Raw genomic sequence first — 22,442 nt, 5'->3', positions numbered from 1 at the left:
ATCGATAAGCACCACTAGCATGGATAAGCACGAATGAAAAGAAAGATGAAAGGAAATGACAGCGATGCTCTACGACTTGTTTGTCTACTACTCGTTAAGGTTTTGTGTAATGTACCACCGTCATCATCGTAGCGTAAAAGAGCCGCTGATTGAGAGCCACAATTAACACTGAAGTTAGTGCCCTTGATCTTTGGGGGATAAAACGAGCCGAGAAAAGGTGGCAAATTATGCACTTTTTGGGAGATTGAACGTATGCAACAGGTTAGAAAGAAAAAACACAGTTGCTTGGTATGATGGAGAAAATACAAAAGACTTCAACGCCGAATCAAGCTACGAACATGTGAAATTTAATTTGGTTAAAATGAATATTTTATGTTCTAATTAACTAGACTCTTCAGTTCACTGAGTTGGATCTTTAAAACCGGTTTTTGGATCAAAGATATCTTAATATGCATTAAACGGCACTAAAAATCATTCACACATTTGTGATAAAAAACAAAAAATTTAGTATTGCGAACAGTCTACCAAATTTTGACATCATCAAACGATTGCATTAGAGAAATGCATATAAGTGCGAATAATATTCAAAATGTTTAGCTTGGTTTTATTTGCATCTAAATACGCAATAAATATTCGAATCCGTTTGCACAACGCACACGAGCATACGCATAAAACTGTCATCATTCTAACGCACAGCGAGCAACAACAAAAAAACACGAGCGAACAAAAATAAACGTTCCGTTTGTCGATGTTGGTTTTATTTTCAGCTTTTATCGCCACACGTTTCCGACAGTGGGGTTTTGTTGGGAAATTAGATTTCGATACGACTTTATACTCATGCGAGAGCTTTCAAAAGCATACACCACTTAGACACAAAGTATGCTTTCGGAACTGTTCTTAGGGTTAGGTGAGTTTTGTGTAGAAAAAAAAAGCATGTCGTGTCGTCAAAGATACATCTTGACACTGGACACGCTCCTGTGTACGTTTTAGTAACTTCCTCCATATGCTAAATGCGTTATCTGGACAAAGATCATGAGTAATGATTTTAAATCAGATTTTTGTTTCGTTATCTCTATACATCTAATTCAACAATCGCGACTGTTATCGCCCTGTTAACGCGATAAAACGCCGATCTAGGGAGGTTTGTTAGTTTTTGCTGTTTTTTTTACACTCCATGAAACGCCAATCCGTGGTGTTTGTGTTCGTTTTCAACGAAACAAGCTTTATCACGCATCATCCACTTGGGCCATTTTCTTCAGATCAGGTGAAACGGAAAAGTCACAACCCGTGCTGGTGATGACCTCCTCCACCGTGCAATCTTCGGCCAGTTCCATCAATGTTAAGCCCCGTTCCTTATCCACGTTGAAGACGGCTTTCTCCGTGACGATCATATCGACGCAGTTTCGCCCCGTAACGGGGAGGTTGCAGTTGGAGAGAATTTTGTGCGAACCATCCTTTGCGTTGTGTTCCATCGTTACTACCACCTTTGTGCCTGGAGCTGCCACTAGATCCATGGCACCTCCCATACCTTTAACCAATTTGCCCTGTTGGGTGAAAAAAGCGGTAGAAAAAGAGGATGAAATCGTTTGCAGCTTATCGCCACAAGTTGGGCAAACTTACGGGAATCATCCAATTGGCAAGATCACCGTACTGTGACACCTCCATCGCTCCCAGCACGGTAATGTCGATGTGTCCACCGCGAATCATAGCAAAGCTGTCATCGGAAGAGAAGTATGATGCACCCGGCAGTACCGTTACCGTTTCCTTGCCCGCATTAATCAGATCCGGATCGACCTGATGCTTCTCGGGGAATGGTCCCAGCCCGAGGATACCGTTCTCCGACTGTAGCAACACATTCATACCGGCCGGAATATAGTTAGAGGACAGCACCGGTATACCGATGCCGAGATTGATGTGCATACCGTCCCGATACTCGAGCGCGACACGTTTCACGATCCGTTCGCGCATCTTTGCCGCAGGCGTGGACGACACAACCGAGCCAACCTTTTTCGCGTCCCGCACGCGCAACCGTTCGATGCGCTTCTCGTACGATGGGCCCTTGATGATGCGATGCACAAAGACGCTCGGCATGTGTACCTGGTCCGGATCAAGCGAACCAACCGGTACGATTTCCTCCACCTCGACGATCGTCACCTTGGCCGCTTTGCACATCGGCGGGTTGAAGTTGCGCGCCGACTTGTTAAAGATCAAATTTCCCGCTTCGTCCGCGACCTGTGCTTTCACGAGCGCGAAATCACCGGTGATCGCTTCCTCCATGATGTACGGTTTGCCATTGAACATTTGCGCCGGACGCGGCTCGCTTGCGATCTCGATCGTTCCACCCTGGCCGTACTTGATCGGAGAGCCACCCTCGTGTACGAGCGTACCGAAGGCGGTTGGGGTGAAGAAAGCCGGTATGCCAGCGCCACCGGCACGGATACGTTCGGCCAGCGTGCCCTGTGGCGTCAGTTCCAGCTCCAGCTCACCGGACAGATACTGACGCTCGAATTCAGCATTTTCACCGACGTACGATGCGATCATGCGCTTAATTAGCTTCTCTTTCAGCAGCAGCCCAAGCCCGAAATTGTCAACGCCTGCAAAAGAGAGTAAGTGGAAAATTTAAAAACGGCATTTATACTTACAGGGAAACACACATGATAAGCTGCGGAGAGCCCACTTTTGGAAATCGCGCAAGCGAATATGAAAGTAGGGAAGGTTGATACGGAAACACCCAATATGTTAGCAAATCGCCCAATATAGATTGGAAATCGCGTGCAATTGATATAAAATGTCAGATTGGCGAGGCGGATTGAATGCTGGGTATATACTTGTCGGTTCGAGAGTTGAAAAATGTAAACAAATATTTTTAAATTAATTTTTAATTAAATTAAGTAGTTTGTGCATTCGAAAATCGTATCAAAATTATTGTTTAATAAGATTATTGTAATATTATCTCACTCCAACTGAAATTGTGAACTATAACTGTAAACTGTATTTCAAAAACATGCTAAAATTCAAATTGGAGATTTAAACCAGTGTCTATATACACCCGTGTTCAAAACTGTTCTGACGAGAAGGGTAAAATTCGTTAGGATACAGAAAATATTTCATATTGGTCTACAAGCGAAGCGTCTACAGTTTTACGGATTAATCTTTGGCAAATTTTGTGTGCTTTGTGGATATTTACAAAATAGCATAACGTCCCAAGCGACAGAGCAAGCGGTATACGACGAGTTGAAATGTCATTTGCTCTACGGCTCACACACACATACACATTTCAAGCGTTTCATCTATGTAGGCTGTTTGATGCGCTAACGCAACTGTAGTGTTGATGGTAGAATGCGTTCGTTTGGGCTAAAGTCTGAAACACGACCCCCCCCACTCACGGGCACTCATTTGAGTGGCTTTTACTCGTGCAGGGTGGTTCGAAATCGGTTGCGTGTTTTTTAATTATGTTTCGAGACACAGACACCTGAGGGCATGGTCGTCGAAGAAGAAAATGTAGCAATTGGTGCCATCTATCGACCACGGGTCAAAGATTGGCGATCCGTTGGAGCTTTCGCGAATAGCTCCGGCCACAGACATGGTAGCGATTAGTGGTGCATGGACGAAATGTAGCCACAAGTGCCATCTAGCCATGGCCAGAAGAAAGTGTGGCCATATCTTGGATACCGGCGGAGCTATGGGGCAAAGTTGGGCCAAAAATGAGGAAAATTTTACGGTTTCACAAACAGCGTATGGAACTTGGTTCCTCGATGAATAAATCACTTTTCACTATGCGAAAACCTCCTTACAATTTAATAGTAATTGTAAAAAAAAATCAAATTCAGGCCACATTGCATAGTCTCCGAACCACCCTGTATGAAAAATTGACACGCAGATGAGTGACCGTGAGTGGGGGGGGTCGTGTTTCAGACTTTAGCCTTCGTTTGTTCGGTACCCACAGAAATGGTACAGAAACTATTACATTTATTTAGTTTTTTCAAGTGATTTTTGTAGTAGTTGCGTTTTATCAGCAATTCCTGAAACAGCAGTGAGCCAGATAGTGGACAAAATAAGAGCGAAATAGCCAAAAGTGTGCAAAAATCATTCCGATGCGTCGGCAGTGCACTGCATTCAAAAGATGGAATATTCTGCAAGATCAAAAAGGTATTCTTCCAGAAATGACTAATCTGGTGGACGAAATGGGATACCTTCTTGAAATATATTCGCAAACTCGAAACAAGTCAAGGATAACTTTCATCAACGATGGTAGAACGTGCTTGCGTATCAAAAAAGCTGGTGTTTGCGTTCACAGAAAACGAAATACAACAAACCGTCAGTACGACACGAAACAGTATTTATTTTTTCGATTAGTTCAACAGATACGGATGTATTGAAAAAAAAGAAGGAACGAAAAATAAATATGTTTTTACATTGTTTACCGTGTAACAAAAGTGTATACAATGATTCATTATTTAATACATATCTAACATTGGCAACTAAAAACACAATCGTTGCACAATGTTTGCCACTTCGAGATTCAGGTTCCGTTATATTCATCGAACCCGAAATTTGTTTCAAATTCCTGCGTTGAATACAACGTTCATTCATCTTTTGAAATAATGTTGCAGCAGGCGTGCTTCTTCTTGTGTTGTGCGGTGCTCTTGCTTTGGAATATACAAACTGCTCATTTTCGTCACCCCTGTCTATGAAGCAGCGTATTCAAATTAATAAATGCATTAGAACCGACATGTGGGGCCTTTGATCAAATCCAATATGAAACACAAGATAGGAGTATATAGAAAAAGTTTTAGTTAGAGTTAAAAATAACATAACAGGCGTAGGTGAAGGAGAATGAGAAAGCAGAGTGAGGAGCATGAGAGTGAGCATAAGGGGTGGGGATGGGATGAATAGATTTTTTTCTCATTTCATCAAGTTTTGAACTCGACACTATAAACGCACAATATTCGTCGAAAAAGTACTTCCCATCGACGTCGAAACGATCGGTTGCTAAGCGTTTTAAGCGTTTTTTGTCGGTTGGGGTACGTTAGTTTTTGGTGTATACAATCATGCCCCTGAAGGTATGTATACGTTTAAAATAGTTCAATAGTTCATTTAAAATAGTGTAAAAGTTTAAAACTCCCATGCCTTTTCATGTCTTGCAGGCGCTTGGGTACGAAAGGAGTAATTTCTTTGCCGGTGAATTTTTGCTTCAAGAACGTACCGTGTAAGAGTAAAGTAAGTTACAATCGAGCAAAGGATTGAAGCAAACTAACTCTAACTCAAATCGGCAATTTTTCATTTATATAAGCAAACATGAGCTCTAGCCAAAGCTCTGAACTAACTCAAAGTGCAAACGGGGCAGTGCAAGCACTTCGACGTCGAAAGACTACGAGCAACGAAGATAGAGAGCGCGTGGTAACGGCGTATGAAAATGGAGCAACTCATGCTTCCATTAGCCAAATGCTGAATATAAAACTAACGACAGTTTACGGTATTGTCAAAAAATGCCAAACACCATTTCAGGTCGAAGCCAAGAAACGTGGTGGCAACGGGCAGAAAATATTATCGCAGTAAGCCATAAGCTATATTCAATGCTGGATCAACGACGATTGTACGGTGACGCTAAAATCACTCGCACAAAAATTGTTGCAGGAACACGGTGTGCGAGTTTCCACTACCACCATAGCGAGGGAAATAAAAGGCTTCAACTACCCCTTGAAGATGGTGAAGCTAATACCGGAGCGGCGTAACGCACCGACGACCATCGAGGATCGGAAAATGTACGCCACACAATTTTATGGCGTGGCGCGCGAAGTTGGATTTAATGTCAGCATGCGCACGCTTAAAGAACGATCTCGGAAAGGTACGCCGGCCACCGCCACCGTACCACAAACTACGTAATATAATTAAAAAAAATATTTTTAAAATGTTTGTTTAGATTTTTCAACTCTCGAACCGACAGGTATATACCCAGCATTCAATCCGCCTCGCCAATCTGACATTTTATATCAATTGCACGCGATTTCCAATCTATATTGGGCGATTTGCTAACATATTGGGTGTTTCCGTATCAACCTTCCCTACTTTCATATTCGCTTGCGCGATTTCCAAAAGTGGGCTCTCCGCAGCTTATCATGTGTGTTTCCCTGTAACTACAATGGGTTTCCAAAGGGGTTTCCGCTAGAGATGTGCAAAGTGAGTAAGAGTGAGATAGTGAGTTGAAACGTTGTAGTCAACGAGTTTCGTTCACTCATCACGAGGAGTTTTATCGACTCTTTTTCACTTTCTCGCTAATGAGTGTAAGCATGTTGCCGTGGTGAGTCGAGTTGCAAAAAGAGTAAATACGTGAGTTAAAACAAAAATGAGTTGAAACGAAACGTTTGATACACATGACTTGAAACGGAATACATGTGTACAATACCCTACTAGCCAAATGAATATACGGCTCGCTCTGCCTAACTATCAAACCTGCATAAGCGAACAATCGGACTAGTCTGAAGGACATGAAACGGTCATCCCGGTATTTATTATCCTACTCAGAGGCGGATCATCCACTACGCAAACGAAGCGACCACGGGGGGCCCGAGGCTAAAGGGGCCCCGAAATGATTGGCGCTTGTAGATTTCAATATGCATGTCTTACAATATTGAATATAGCCTTGGTTTTTTTGAGTAATTTAGCAAAATTTTATAAATAGATTTATTTTAATGCGAATTGGTTGAAATCAGTTTCTTTTCAATCAAACCATGCTTTAAATTAAAACAGGAAAAAAACATCAGAAAAAAAATTAAAAAATTCTATAAATTTGCCAATCTCCTAGGCTAATTTTTGCACCAAGTTTTGCCTATAACTCGGTCGATATCCAACGGATCGCCAATCTTTAACTTGTGGTCGATAGATGGCATCAATGACTACATTTTCTTCTTGGACGGCCATGCCCTCAGATGTCTGTGTCGGAAGTTATTCGAGGAACCAAGTTCCATACCGTGTTTGAGAAAATGTAAAATTTTCCTCATTTTTGCACCAAGTTTTGCCTATAACTCGGTCGATATCCAACGGATCGCCAATCTTTAACTTGTGGTCGATAGATGGCATCAATGGCTACATTTTCTTCTTGGACGGCCATGCCCTCAGATGTCTGTGTCGGAAGTTATTCGAGGAACCAAGTTCCATACCGTGTTTGAGAAAATGTAAAATTTTCCTCATTTTTGCACCAAGTTTTGCCTATAACTCGGTCGATATCCAACGGATCGCCAATCTTTAACCTATGGTCGATAGATGGCACCAATGGCTACATTTTCTTCTTGGACGGCCATGCCCTCAGATGTCTGTGTCGGAAGTTATTCGAGGAACTTAGTTCCATACCGTGTTTGATAAAATTGAAAATTGTCCTTATTTTTGAGCAATGTAGCAAAATTTATAAATGTGATATATTTGAATGCGAATTTGTTGCAATAAGTTTCTTTTCACTCAAATAATGCTTTAAATTAAAAAAGGAATAAAAAATCAGAAAAAAAAATTTAAAAAATTTTCAACTCGAAAATTTCATAAGGCTTACCCCTTACCATTTTTTTGAGAAATTTTGCAAAAAAAATAAATTGTTTTATTTTAATGCCAATTGGTTCAAATAAGTTTCTTTTCACTCAAATAATGTTTTAAATAAAAAAAAGAGTAAAAAATAATAAAAAATTTAAAAAAATCAATAAATTTGCCAATCTCCTAAGCAGGGACGGACAGCGTTTCATGTCCTTCCTGATCAGACTAGCCCGCTTGTTCGCTTATACAGGTTTGATAGTTAGGTAGGGTGAGAAGTATATTCTCATATATTGATAGAAGTGTATATTCATTTGGCTAGTTTGAGTACTGTACACATGTATTCCGTTTCAAGTCATGTGTATCAAACGTTTCGTTTCAACTCACTCGCACATTTTCATTTCAACTCACGTGTTTACTCTTTTTGCAATTCAACTTACCCAGCTACATGCTTACACTCATGAGTGAGTAAAATGACCGAACCTTAACTTATACGTTTATGCTGGGTTTTTTATGACTCCGAAATGAGTCGTTAAATGAGCTGACTCCTAATAGCGACTCATTCACTCTGAGTTGACTCCCAAAAAAGAGTTGTTATTCTTATCTCTAGTTTCCACATTAATTTTATTATTAAATTTGGTTCGCTATAGTCCTTACGTTATCAAAAGCTGAGGCCTAAAAATCACCTGATTGTTCAAAACGTTGAGCGTCTCCAACATCTCCAACGCATTTACTCGCGTTACGTGCGGAACAATATTTAGTGATAAGCGATCCCCACTGTTTCGCACAGAATCGACATGGTGGAACTACGAACCAGTTTCTTTCTGGATTTGTGCCACTTATCTTGAGACGGCATAACACCCGATTGCAGCAGTCGGTGACATCACGCCACATTGTTTGGGTTTTTGGGGAGCTTTTTTTGCTTCTAATTCCTATTTAACTATTCTTGGATGCACCCCCGGAATGGCTGATTGTTCCGTTTCGGGAGAAAAGACATCGACCTTTTTTTCTAGGCACACACACACCCCAATTCCTAATTTGTTTCGCAACTTCGCTTGAGGATGACACTTCTGCAGACACTTTTAGCTATCATTACGTCACTTGTCCTGGTCAATGGCCAACGATGGGATGACGATGCGCCTTCCCCGCAAAACTCAGCAGGAGGATACCGTTGGCCAAAGCTGTTCGACTCACATATCATTCGGCGCCGCAACAAAACAGGGCGCATTTGACATTTACATTTCCATTTTGGAGGGATGCATGTGCTCGATCGGTCAAAGTGGCAAATTCACCATCCGGGCGACACTTTCGCGAAGCTTAAGGTCACAGCTACACTTTAAATATGTCCCGCGTGTTGCACCGAGCAGAAGGAAAAATGAACGAAACAATCGGGTAACTTCGGGGTGATGAGCAAAACCGATGGAACGTTTCTTCCCAGCATGATCGGTGGGATGGGAATTAAGCCTTACCAAAATTTGATGCATCGTAGGTGAGATATAAATATTAATATTTTAGTAATGTGGAGGGATTTGGTATGTTCGAATATAGGTAGAAAAAAGAGGCGAACGTTGGAGAGGAGAGACATTAAATGCCTCCACATACAAATAGGTTAAGTGACACACAATTGATTGTCCTTAGATGGAAGGTTTCACAAAGGTTATTTTGAATTATTTGTTTAAATTAACTCATTGTGAGCTGAAGATTGATGTTGTGAACATTTTTTTCTTTCGTTACATCTTATGAAAGCGTCCGATGCAGTGGGACTTATGCCATAGAATTTTCTGCTTCCGGACTGCTTTATAAATGCTAAAAAATCCTTTGAATGATTACCAAGATTAGCATTGAGATAGTTTCGCTAATTTAAAATAAATATGATTTTTACGAATTTTTTGCCAGGTATATCACTACTGCAACTCATCGTTTTCTTTTTATCTCAGACAGAACATCATAATGAATAAAAAAAAATACAATGCAGCTTTAATAAACCGGGAAGTAATTAGATAGTTTTGCGTACATAAATAATAACAGCGGACAAACATATGATAACGTTTATCTACGACAGATAAAGTGTTCATCGTGTCGTGGGTTTTGGTCTCCCTTGCGTACGAATACACCTGCGGAAGAGCAAACAGTGTGTACGAGAACGTTTTATGACAATGTATGTTTAACAAATTCAACCATTTTGCATTTGAATGTAAGCGTACGAACATAGAATGAAGGATCGTCATTGTTTAAGTGACATGCTTCTATTTTTGTTTCAATCCAATACCGATCAACGAGATTCATCTAACAATCCCGCGCCGAACGGCAATAACGTGCATGTGTGATGTTGCCAAGCAACATTGCTGATGCCGTGCCGTCAAAACACGCTCAAAACATCCAGAATTAGCAACAACCGGCATCGTACAATGGGAAGCGAGACCGATGGTACAGAGACGGAAACCAATACAACATCAGAGGCGCACATTCGCTGCTCTGCGGTGTCATGTAGGAGGTGTGTTTCCTAATCGCGCCACCACACACGAAACATCTTGCGTCTTGCGATTACGATAACCTTGGAAATGAAACCGAAAGGCATGGCACACGCATGCCGATCCGTCAGCAACTGTTAGCTAGTGTTTGTGAGACGGTGGAAAAACAAATTATGCTTCCATCTTCACATGCTGCGGATCATTTTTAACGCATACTACACCAAGTGCCAAGTAGAACAAATCAAACAATCAGATCCACTAAATGCGGTTCGCTTACCGGCATTGTTGGAAACCACCGTAAGATCTTTTTTGCGTTGTTGTACCAGCGCCGCAATCAGGTTCTCCGGAATGCCACACAGTCCAAAGCCACCGACGAGCAGTTTCGCTCCATCGGGAATGTCCGCAATCGCTTCGTCGGCACTAGTATAAACTTTGGAACGTTTCTTCTGCGTCGAATAGCGGCAGGCCAATACCTTAAAGGAGAAAAACAAAACGAATTCAAAACATCGGTATGCAAATGAGCGGCAGCGGCGATGTGGTTCGCTTCGGCTAACCGGTTCACCGGGTCGGCGTTTGGCTGATCGTTCCTGTTTCGGGCTGCTACCGTTTTTTTACGCCCTTCTCTCAATGGTGGTTGTTAATTTGTATCATTTTTGCATTTGTGTGTGGTACAGATTCTATTTATTCCACTGTGACGTAATAAGCGCTAGAGTGAACCGTCCACACGAGCCGTTCTACTGCGTACCGCTGAATTATGCGTCGCGTTTCCAGCCTTCCGCAATGCGTTGCTCTTACGCTGATTCAAGCTCAAGGTCAAACCAATTTGAATTCGGACCATCGGATAAACAATATTGCAACAATGTTGAAGCTTACCTTGGATATTTCCAACTTCAATATTCTACTGTTGAGCCGGTATGTTGCTCCAAGCATTTGCGTTCTGCATAGGGACAGTGCCATGCTGTATGTTTTGTTGATTACCACTGTCACGGAAGTAGATCACTTTTTGGCACTGTACGACCGAAGGGAAGACGCGTCGCGGCACCAGCTGTAGCAACGAGTTTTACTAGCGCACGACACGAAGCACGTTTAGCAATGGATCTATTTGTCCGCCGAAGAAGAAACATACGGAGAACAGAACGATTTGTTTTGGTTTCGTGGCTTGTCATAACATCATCAACTAAAGTGTCGTAGCGTTTATACGGGCACATTGCAGAGTTTCAAAATCACACCAGATGGCGTTAGTTTATCGCTTTGAATGAAACGGCGGGTCAAAGATACGATGCCTGGCGATTTACTTTAGGGAAGAAATTTCGATGTACAAAACACGAAAAACATTTTATTCTAGCTTGAAGTTGCTTGCGTACTTTATTGGACAATATTTTAATTTTGTTTAGCATTTAGGAAAGAAGAATTAAACTGCATGTACATCCTTTTAAGGTGCAAGAAACTGAGATATAACTGTTGTTACGTACATTGAAAAGCGAGCTCCGTTTTGAATTTGCTTTCCACTTAAAGCTGGTCAGCGCACATCCCACGAGAATGAAGAACATTAATTCCTTTACATTGTTGTAATTTCGCATCCGTAAATCATCGTGCTTCTTCACTCGTAATAACCAATTCATTCAACGTGTTACGCCATAGGTGGGTTTTATGGATATAAGAGGGTTACCTGCAGTTTGCATGGGTATTTTTACTGCAGAAAATTGAAAGAAAATGAATTGAAGAAAAAAGCTAACAACAGCGATTCGCAATTTGAAATATAAAAAAGAGGGAACAAAATATGTAATTCCATCGATGATTTTCCCTCTCCTTAAACAGATTTACAAACATTTTTTAGTAATGTTTGATTTTTACAATCCTTCACAACGATTTCCCTTGTTTCTTTCCCCTTTGACTGAACGAAGGATTGTGTGTTTCACCTTAATAAATACAACTAGTTGACAATTAAATATATTTTTCCTTCTCTACGATGCGTCTTTGTTTGTTGTGTTTTTTTGTTTGTTTTTGCCCGACATAATGCAGTGCATTCTTTGCTTTACGTTCTGCGCACGTAGCTCTAATATGTGTTTGTATTTATAATATGGCTCACATTCGCACATCGAATCAATGCGCAGAAACAGAAGCGAAACGAAACGCAAAAAAAAACAATACACTTGCCGGTCTCGTAACATTTTCCAATTTGGATGTTTTTTTTGGCTTTTTTTGTTTAATATTTTTCATCAAACTTTCTATCTGCGTGTACCTTACACACCCCCCGTTCTAAAGTTCTATGGGAATTCACAATGTGAAAAAAACAACAAACAAAACAAAAACTAGTACCACAATAGGGGAAAACTAAGTAGAATTATTAAACAATAATTACAGAAATAAAATGTAAAAGAAAACAACTGTTGGGGCCCTGCTACAAATGCCCTGCTTTCCGCTACGTTAGCTTCCCTGCCTGGTTCGTTAAGAACACACTCTCTGCCACATTTCACAGTGCTAACAGGCCATCGGTTTCGTCCGACTTTTTCTTACGATCTTTGGCCGTGGTTGCTGGGCTGTTACTGCTACTGTTGCTACTGATCGTCGGTAAGGTTTCAGCAACGGCCGCCCGTTCGGCGAGGAACTTTTCGAACTCCTTGCTCGTTAAGCTTTCCTCCGCACCGGTACCGGCACCAGCACCATCACCAACCATCGCTCCGGCAGCGGCCATTTGCGCCTCGAGATGGTCAATATCATCCTGCGTGATGAAAGAACAGAAGAAGTAGGAATCAATTATATTTTCCACGATAATTATAAACCGGTTGCATGCAAGCAACATCCACAAAACAACATTTGCAGCAAAAATGTACGGCAAAAAAGTTAAGTGATTAACAAACATTCAACACTACGAAGCACACACCATAGCGTACGCTCTGAAACTAAACCGAAACTACAGCTCCCCACGTGCATGCAAGGACAAGAACTAGCATAAAATGGGAATCTCACACTCTTATGTATACTCACCGGATTGCCCAGCCACTGTTCAATCTCGTCAAATTCCGATTCCCGCGTGCCCTGTCGATGATGGGCGGGTTGCAGTGTAACATTTATTGTTGTTGTATGTTGGTTCGTTTTTGTGTGTTTTTTTTTGTGTTTGTGTGAATCCACCGAAGCAAAAAAGTCGATCAGTGTGTAACCAGAGTTTGTTAAAGCCATTTCGGAATTGATGATCGATAGGTTGTGGTTGTTGGGTTTTTTCGGGTGTTACAAAGATTCGATTCGTGGGGAGTTTACAAAACAGTACAGGTACGGTAGTAAAAATGAAAGATAAAAGGAAAGACGAGACAAAAGAAAAGAAAAGAAAAAAGACACACACATATGAAGCCAAGTAAATACAATGGAAATGATATGACAAGAATTTGGTGTGATAATTTAGGAAAAAGAAATGTTTCAAATAATCCAATCATAAGCAACAGAAGCAATAGGAGACTACAAACAATAAAAGTCGTTTTTTTTGCTTGCAATTCTCGAATTACTTACTGAAGTTGTGAAGATTTAATTTGGGGTTCTATTATATATTGAAAATTCAAAACTAAATATTATATGTTCTATAATGTATCGACACAAGCACAACAAACCCAGGCAATAACGACTTTTGGATATTAAAAGTAAAGAAAATATTGTACAGAGATGAAAAGAAAGTGCATATGTTCTTTGTTTGAACATTTACAGCATATAAATAGAGGTACGAAAACAAAAAGATTGAGATTTATATAAACCGATAGAGAGTGAAAAAATATAATACGACTACGATGCGATGATGCTGAGATCACCAGCAAAAATAGTGCCTAATAGTGTAGTTACGGACGGTGGTAAAATTCTTACCAAAGCTGTGTTGCCTGCAGTCGCTCCCAAAAGATCTAATCTGGAAGGTTCTTTATCACTACAGTTGGATAAGAAAAAAAAGGGCAATAAAAACCGATCAGTACACGATATTATGATGGCTGAAAAGAAGAGGAAAACACATTTGTCGGTGACCCTTACCCGGTAGTGTTTCGTGATTGGGCAAACATATCGAACTCGTCCGATACGACGTCCGGTGGAATGTTGTTGCTGCCAGCCTTAGTGGTTGTTCTGTTCGGTGACTTCGATACCATCGCCGAACCGGACTGAGCGGTAACGCTTGTTAGTTGGGCCAGCTGTGACGATGCGGTTGCCGTTGAACCGGCCGCGGCAAGACTTAATCCGGCCAGCTGTGAACTAACGTTCGCGTGTGCACTACCACCGGTAGCGCCCGTTTCCTCGCTCAGATCGATCAACGATGGATCGCGCATTTCGACCGCCCCGAGAGCTGCACCGAGAATGGCAGATGGTGTCGCACTGGAAGCATTCTTCGGGTCACGGTTTTTCTCGTACCGGGCGTGCCGGAGAAAAAGATTGTTTAACTCATCGTTCAATCGCAGCAGTTCCGCCGTAAGCTCGTCATGCTGTACCTTTCCGATCAGATCGACGATTCGGCTTTGCATTTCTCTGTAAACCGGGACAAACAATGGTAATGTGTAGGTGGGAATGAATAAAATTAAAGATGGTGCGGTTAGGGCAACATACCGGCAAGTAGAAGTAAGATCGTTTAACAACTTGTAATCTGCTGCATCTTCTTGGCCCGGCTTTAGCTCGGTTAGCATCTCCCCGAGAATGGACATATTCATGGCCACAATGTCTAGTTCTGATTGCAGTTTTGCGATTTGATCTTGTGACATCGAGGACGGTGGAGGCATCTAGAATTATACCAGGAAAAGGAGTAAAAAAAACCGTCAATGAAGAATCAATTTGCGTAAATTTGCGAACCCTCGATACATACTGCTGGCGATCCTGGCGTCTGCGACGCATGATGATGTGGTGAAACCGGAAGAGTGCTAACGTTTTCCGTTGCTGGAGCACCATCAGGGACACTCTGCAAAAGTGAGACAATAATTAGAAATCATTTTCAACTTCACCTGTTTCACCAAGGCATCGCTTACCCTTTGCGGTGTGTAAATTGGTGCGATTGCGTCCAGATCCGTAGCCGGAAATTCGATGCCTTTATTCTTCAGTTCCTGATACACCTGAACGACACCGTTCAGCTCGGGCTGGGAACGGAACGCATCGGCCCAGATCTGTATCAAGCTCAGCACCTTTTCCTGCACGATCGGTGGTGGATCGTTCTTGGGACCGATCAGCTTCACCAACTCCTGGATAAACTCTTTGTTTGCGACCAGCACGTGGAACGCTTTGCCACAGTTCTTTACGCATGTTTCCAGCACCGTCAGCGTGTACATGATGACGGTATAATTTTTGCCCGCGTTTTGTGTCAACCGCTTGCGTATCGCTTTCATCGAGTCACGGGCACCGTCCGACGATTCGTTAATCATATCACAGATTTCCATGTTTAGTGCCCAGTTTTCCGAGGCCAGACTAGCATCTGTCGCTTGTTCTGTGTATGAAAAAAAGTTGAGAAAAAATTAAAAACTTTTATTAGTTACAATTTTATCAATCAGGACATTTCAGATCGACTACAAATAATTTGGCCTTAAATTAGGCTACTTAAGGTATTTTTCATTCTTTTTAAACATGCAAAATAGCACTCAGAATGTAAAAAAAAAATACCTTCGAAATGTGAGTAATGATAAGGCCAATGCCTTACAAAACCAATTATCGCCCAATAGTACGCGGGGAACCATTATTACCCTATCAGCAGGTACAAATAGTTGCCAATTTGACGGTAAACATCATTTTGCCTATTTGCAATCATCAACAATTTGGAAGCCATTCGAGAAAACCATCATCATGAGTCATATGCGTGGCTACTAACCTCTAACAAACCAACCTCAACGCAAAATATAACCGAGTGTGTGTGTGTGTCCTTTCCAGACGACAAAATGTCATGCAAGAATGTACATTTGCCGACTAACAAACTGATAAGCAACAATCCATTAGGTGGACGGTTTACCGTCCGTGTGTGCAAGCGCCGTATCATGCTTATCATTTTGGTGAGGTTGGTTGCTTGTCAGCGTCAAAGCACTGTTTCGTTTGCACGAGTAGATTATGCCTGACCTGACACTCTACTCGGACGGCGTAGCCGGTATAGTAACCAAAACAAAAAAAAAAAAACAAACACAATAAAATGTTTGGAACTGGTTAGTTTGGGGGATGGAAGTATCTCCCAATTTAATGCTTTGTGATTCATCTTTGTTTACGAAAGCTGTGAAACAGATTGATCAAGCTGGGCAAATTAATGATCTCGCTATGAGAAGGTGTCGCGTTTGTGACAGAGATCTCCTCAAAATCTACAAATCTTTCTTTCTGTTAATTTTTGCGCACTCTTTTTATCAAAACGAAACTACTACTTCAAGCTATCTGTACCATTTTTCCGCTAATTGAACTTAAGTTTAAGCGAACGATCGCACGTGTTATACAAAACGGGAGATAAAGAAAATTATATCACACCTTAAAATAATACATCCATGGTTAGTTTATTGTGTTGAGTTTTGGGTTTAAACTACAAAACAATAAACTTCTTGCTTGCTACCGCAATAAACAACACACGATCCTAGTCTACCCCTACTGTGAAGCGAGTGTAATTTTTTTTTTACTATAAGTGTGTAAAATCGTTATATAAAGTAATCAGATTCGTTACGCTTGGAAGATTCATCAACAACAGCCAACAGGCGCGGCACGACCTATAGAGGTTTATTGTTTAGTTTTCCACTACCGATGCATCTTTCCTTTGGAGAACATTAGTAACGCTGCAAATGTGCAATGTGCAAAACAAAACAATGATGATGATGATCACTCATCATAGGCAGAGCCATGTACAGAACCATTAGAGCATGTGATGGCGTGCAGCAGGTTTATGAGCATTACTTTCTCTCGCATGCATGGTTCTTATTTTGTTTAAAGTATTGAAGAAATTGGATCCTTGAACCTTCTTGGCAACAATATCAAACGTGAAGAATGATCGTACAAATTATCGATCGTTCTTGAGCGGTTTTTTTCTCCTCACCGGAAACTCGTCGTTCGGTTAAGGGTAATAACTTTCCATAGGATTTTTTTTTCTTTTGACGGGTTTGTTCCACTTACAAACACACCCGTATACAGAGGTGGCCAATTTTCTAACTTGATTTTTATGATAGATATCACTCTCCTTTCGGTGCTTGCTTCAGCTACCCTTATGCGGTGAAACATTAAACAAAGCACAACATGAAACCATAAAACCATAAACATTAGCACCACCATTATTATCCCATCAGGTTTCCTGTACCACTGTGTCGTACTATGGCGGGATGGGGAAAACGCAAACAGAAATAATATAACAAACATTCAAATGTGCTCACAATAACACAACGGAACGCACAACTTCTTCCTCTGTGCCACTGGAGGGGAGCCGGAGCTGTGACAATAATTGAAGCGGTCTCGTCGTTGTCGCCGGTGAATAATTATGTAAATCATTTCCTTTGCGTTGTGTGTAGGAAACAACCAATACAGGGCGGGAGGGGAATGGGAAAAGTCGCGTAATGCACGTGTCCTGTGCATGGGGGAGGAGGGAGAGGGGTGTATGGAACGGGTGACCGATAGCTCAACTAGTGGCCAACACCTTCAACCCCAATAATACAGTGTAGGTAATAAATGTAAGATCAAGAATCAGAATATACAGATACGTAACAAAGGTTCGCTATTTTTATGTACAGTACAACGTCGATTATCTGGAGTGCTCGGGGCCGGACTGATACCGGTTAAACGATTTCCACGGAATATCAAGGTCTTTTATATATTTAGATAAAGGGTATATAGTACCTATATACTACATTATGGTAGTCCTTTTGATGCTAAACATGATTCTGGATCAAGCAAATTATTATCAAATAACAATTAAAATTTAGAACGTAAAATAAAATCATTTCTAATACATCGTTTGGTGACGATTTTAATCATTTTAAGCAACCTGACATCAGTACAAATGTTTACCACGGTTGAACAGCTGTCAATTTTCGGCGCACGGTTAATCCGCCCCCGGACAATCGACGTTCTACTGTATATAAAAACTGGATATATGAAATCTGGAATTTAGGATTTCACCTCCTAATACAATTTAGAATTTTGGATCAAATTTTGTTAGAGAAACCATTGCACAAATTAAAATAAATTTATTTAATCGAATTTAAAGACATCATCGACCTCTTTTTTTAGCTTAGTCCTTGCTACGGGGAGACGGACCGGAGGGGATTTAATACCCGGTCCTGTCGTATAGAACCAGCGCCGTTAACACAGGGCCCCGCCTGTGTTAGTTGTCTTATTTACTTCATATTAACTACAATCGAAATATCTGAACAGACATGTCTTAAAATCCACGAATATGAGGCATCTTGTATGTCAAGAATTAGATGCATTATACGATTGTAGAAAAGGAAATTCTCTTCAGGGATCGTGATACATTCTTGCTTAACCTTCCCAATGGTATTCCGTGTGTTGCCCTGCTATGTCAGTTCCATAAATATGCACACTACTGTAGACACATGGAAGGTTCGAACACCAGTCATGGTGCGTTTCACGCATCATTGCATTGTATTCCTGTCTAGGTCCCTCACCCCCCCATCGTTTCCAACAGGGAAAAGGAAAACCTTTAACCGCTCGGTATGGGAGGCCATCAATTTTCCTGGCCAAAAGCCATACTAAGGTAGCATTAACCGGCAGGACAGTGGGATGAAGTTGCGATGGGTTCATTTTACTATGGTTTCTGCTTCTTCGTGCGGGGAATAAACATTACACCCCATGCTGCCGCCCTCCCCAAAAAGTTGTCTGTCTCGGCGACCATTCTATGAGTGATCGTGCGTGTGTGTGTGTGTGTGTTTTTGTTAATTCGTGGAAATAAACTCCCGCACGAGGACTGAATCGGTTGAATGGGATGGGTTTCCGGCCGTACAGGCCATATGCACCTAACCTAGAGACCAACCAACCCACAACGGTTGGCGTGCCCGGAGCATCATCGCCTGTCGCGGCAATTGTTATTGTTTGAAGTGGAACAGCGCGAAACAGATGCAGTTTCAACCGCCAACGCATACCACTTACACCGAATGAATGCTATTGGTGTAATTTTTTTAAAATTTATATCCCAACCCGTACCCAGGTTACACCTGGTTTTACCGCGCATCTTGTCGTGTGCGCCCACTTCCTTTATAATGTTTCAATAGGGCTCAATCATCCGGTCCGTCGTGAGTCACCAGCGCTTTTAAAAACACATACACCCAGTTAAACCAAGCCAGACCAGCATCATTTGGTGGATGTTAAAGCGCGCATTTAAAAATGTAAAACAATACGCCCTTTTGCTTGCGTTTGTGTAACGCGTATAACACAAACATTTACCAACAAAACTTCCATCAGAGTTTTGTGGAAAAGTTTTAAATTTCTTCACGCTTAAGCGTAACCGCACAAATTGAACAGATTTATGTAAGGCAAGTGGTGTTGTAACGCTAACGGCTTGCATGACTTTAATTGCGTCTAACTTTTTTGTGTTATGATTTCATTTCAGTTTTATCTTGCTTAACGATCTCCGATTCGTCACAGAGTGGTGTAAGTATGTGAGGCGAAAGGAATTCTACATGTGTATAAAAAATCAACATTACGATAAATTGCTAGCGTTGTTTGGAAAATGTTTAAAATTACCATTATTCATTATTCAAGCGTTATTATTGAGATTTTTTTGTTTGCGATCTGACGGACCGATATGGATTGATCCTCACAATTGATCCTCCGTTATGTGACCCATTTCAAAGCAGCGTTGTGATCATAGTAGTCCATATGCTTATGTTTATGTACTTTTATAATAACAGTAAAGATTGTGCTACAATCACAGCAAGCCAGTTTGCGTTCACAATAATAAAAAGCACACAAAACACAAGTCAAAATGGAGTCGGTTTTCTGTTGCCCATACAATGCAAAACTTGAAATCCTTTTTTTTTTCTAGAAAATACCTACGCAGTTTCGTAACTGAAGGTTGGTTCACACTTGTAAGGTTTCCTGCTCAAGCAAAGGTGCTCGGAAACCGCAAAAGGCTTGCAAGGGAAGAACACTGAATCCGTGATCCGTGTCCAGTGTTCCAGTGCTCAAGAAGGTGAATAACATTCATTATTTCATTGGCGTTTTCTGCTGTCTAATTTGTTCCGGCAAATTCAAGCTTTTCCCGCCCACGTTGAAAAGGGATTTTTTTTCAGTTGCTCTTAATACGTCTTATCATTATCTTGTCCAGTGTAAATATATGTTGTTCTCATCGTTACCCATGGTCACACACAACCGGTACAGCTTATCTGTAGTACCTGGCTGTGGGTGGTTTGCTTCAAGTATTGAAAGATAGTGCCGCTTATCCACATGAACCGTAACATGCAGTGACCCACCAACGCCAGGCGCATCTAACACACAATGTAGGAGTAAAGCTGCCATCATGTGATGTCAATGCACGGGTTGCTGCTGATGGCACGATTTTTCCATCTGATTTCCTTTCCTGGGCGTAATGGGCGTTTCGGGGGAAAGTGTTTTTGGGGGGCCCAGTTTGGACTTTCACCCAAGTCCGCATTGATCCGTTGGCGTAATCTCTTTAGCTTTCAGCATGACGTGCATTTAGCGCACCTCAGAGTGAAGTTGTGTAAACAGACATAATAATCCCTTTATACACCATCACAAGTACAGGGCGCACGCATTGGACTCGAATGCAAAAGTTATTCGAATGATGATGAAGATGTGTTTCTTGCCCTTACAGCTGGAAATACACGTGAAATAAAAGCCAAACATTATACGAATTACTCACCTATTTTCTGCCCAACGGGCGTCGAAAATGGGTTGCCCCCCAGGGCACCAACGTTGAAGAATGATGTCATTTTTACTCGAACTCCTTAATTCCCTCCCGCAAGAAGATCCGGAGGCAGAGGTTGGCACACAACAAACAGACACGTTGGGTTTTCACCCCACTGTAAGAATTAATTTCCACGGTTCCGGCCAGCGGGCACAACACGTCACCTTTCCTTAGAAGGAAAACGCAACAAGGACACACTTGCAGCTTGCGCACACAAACACACCGTCGATAGCGTTGGTTGTTAGAAGGGTTTTTTTTCTTATTCCTGTTATACTTCTCTAGCCGGGATCTTTCCGGTTCACTCCGGACAAATCGATAAGTGCGAACTATCTAAGCATTCGTGGCTCGAGCCAGGCGAGCACAGTTTCACTCGGTTCCGGTCACCTACAACGGCACCAACAAACGATCAATATGATGCATTAACACACACCGACATTCATGCACACACACAAACACAGAGAGAGGGAGGGAGAAAACTATTATATTATTGGGGAAAACATATATGTTATTCTGCATTCGACTAGAAGGTACATTCGTAAAGCGAAAACATAAATCATAGTACAACGGTTATACTACTGGCCCGGCCGTTTTGTTTGGCAATGATTCGTAGCTACAGTGACACATACTGCAGGGTATTTGAATGGGGTTAATTTTATGTTGATTCGCTTGTTTTAGATATTTGATCAACACTAATCAACCATAGAGTTTTGAGTGTAAAAAAAACTGCGCAGCTTGAGCAAGAATTGCTCCTTGTAGTTTCATAAACACAGATAATGAATTTAAAATCAAAGTAGGTAGGTAATTTATTCTAATTTTGTCACGCAAAAGCGAAACACACGAAATGTCAATTGAATGCGTACAAATTTGACAGTGCAGACGATGATGACGATGAAGTTGATGATGCTGTACAAACGAACTACCCGCTGTAATGATGATTCACACTTGCTCTTCGTGCAAGCCACTAGCCGCAAAACTGCGCGCGATGCATCATCAAACATAAAAAGGAAGTCACAACAAAAACACTAACTATGCACAACCCATTCACACTGCCAAACCTACAAGCGCACACGTAGGTAAGCATGCACGTACACACCCACACAGCTCTTGGACACAACAGCACGGCGTCAGAAAGATACTTGGGGCACAGCAGAAATTTGGGATATTTTCCTCACAATAATTTATATTTCAATGTAATTAAGTACTTTTGCTAACTTTGGAAAACCTATTCAAGCACAACAGTTTGGTAAGGTTAATATCCCCGGCAGACGGTTTACTACACTTTTTTCGGAATGAGCACCCGTAAAAAGTTGCAATATAACGCACCAGGTAAAATAAAACCGAACCTGACTTTTTCTTGTTTATTTACTATTGCGTATCGAAAGTGAAACAACGACCCACAAACAATGACCATTAAACTGTTTAAAGATCCGTCTAAAGAATTAATTTGCGGAGCGGCACGCACGTCAGTGAACCTTACTTTATAAAACCTTTGGAAAAACTCGTACGGCTACGACTGCCTTTATGCGCTGATGTTTTTTTTTCTGGGGAAGAGCAAATCGGAAAACATCATCCCTTAACGAAAACGTCAAAACATCCCTCTCTTAACG

At 41.4% G+C, this 22,442-nt stretch overlaps 2 protein-coding genes across 12 annotated transcripts; both read right to left on the bottom strand.

The window, feature by feature from the left end:
• Positions 1-736: 736 nt before the first annotated feature.
• LOC125770454 (succinyl-CoA:3-ketoacid-coenzyme A transferase, mitochondrial) lies at positions 737-11,147 on the bottom strand. The gene is made up of 4 exons (XM_049440117.1): positions 10,863-11,147; positions 10,267-10,462; positions 1,621-2,594; positions 737-1,544 (listed from the first exon to the last, which is right to left on the bottom strand). The coding sequence occupies exons 1-4, from the start codon at positions 10,944-10,946 to the stop codon at positions 1,227-1,229; spliced, it is 1,572 nt and encodes a 523-aa protein (XP_049296074.1). The 5' UTR covers positions 10,947-11,147; the 3' UTR covers positions 737-1,226.
• Positions 11,148-11,323: 176 nt separating this feature from the next.
• On the bottom strand, positions 11,324-22,442 carry LOC125770449 (TOM1-like protein 2). Of its 11 annotated transcripts, none has more exons than XM_049440088.1 (9): positions 22,313-22,442; positions 20,791-21,219; positions 14,975-15,426; positions 14,815-14,907; positions 14,562-14,731; positions 13,998-14,483; positions 13,839-13,896; positions 12,978-13,028; positions 11,324-12,711 (listed from the first exon to the last, which is right to left on the bottom strand). In XM_049440088.1, the coding sequence occupies exons 2-9, from the start codon at positions 20,858-20,860 to the stop codon at positions 12,463-12,465; spliced, it is 1,629 nt and encodes a 542-aa protein (XP_049296045.1). In that variant the 5' UTR covers positions 20,861-21,219; positions 22,313-22,442; the 3' UTR covers positions 11,324-12,462. The 11 variants fall into 11 exon arrangements, with proteins under 11 accessions (XP_049296045.1, XP_049296053.1, XP_049296046.1 ...); XM_049440096.1 differs by having other exon boundaries at positions 22,298-22,384; XM_049440089.1 differs by having other exon boundaries at positions 20,791-21,311; positions 22,313-22,328.

Source organism: Anopheles funestus, chromosome 3RL (genome assembly GCF_943734845.2).
Source record: "Anopheles funestus chromosome 3RL, idAnoFuneDA-416_04, whole genome shotgun sequence".
In the NCBI taxonomy this organism is placed as follows: domain Eukaryota; kingdom Metazoa; phylum Arthropoda; class Insecta; order Diptera; family Culicidae; genus Anopheles; species Anopheles funestus.
Note: the sequence above shows the minus strand (reverse complement) of the source record. Positions and strands in the feature narration are given on the sequence as shown.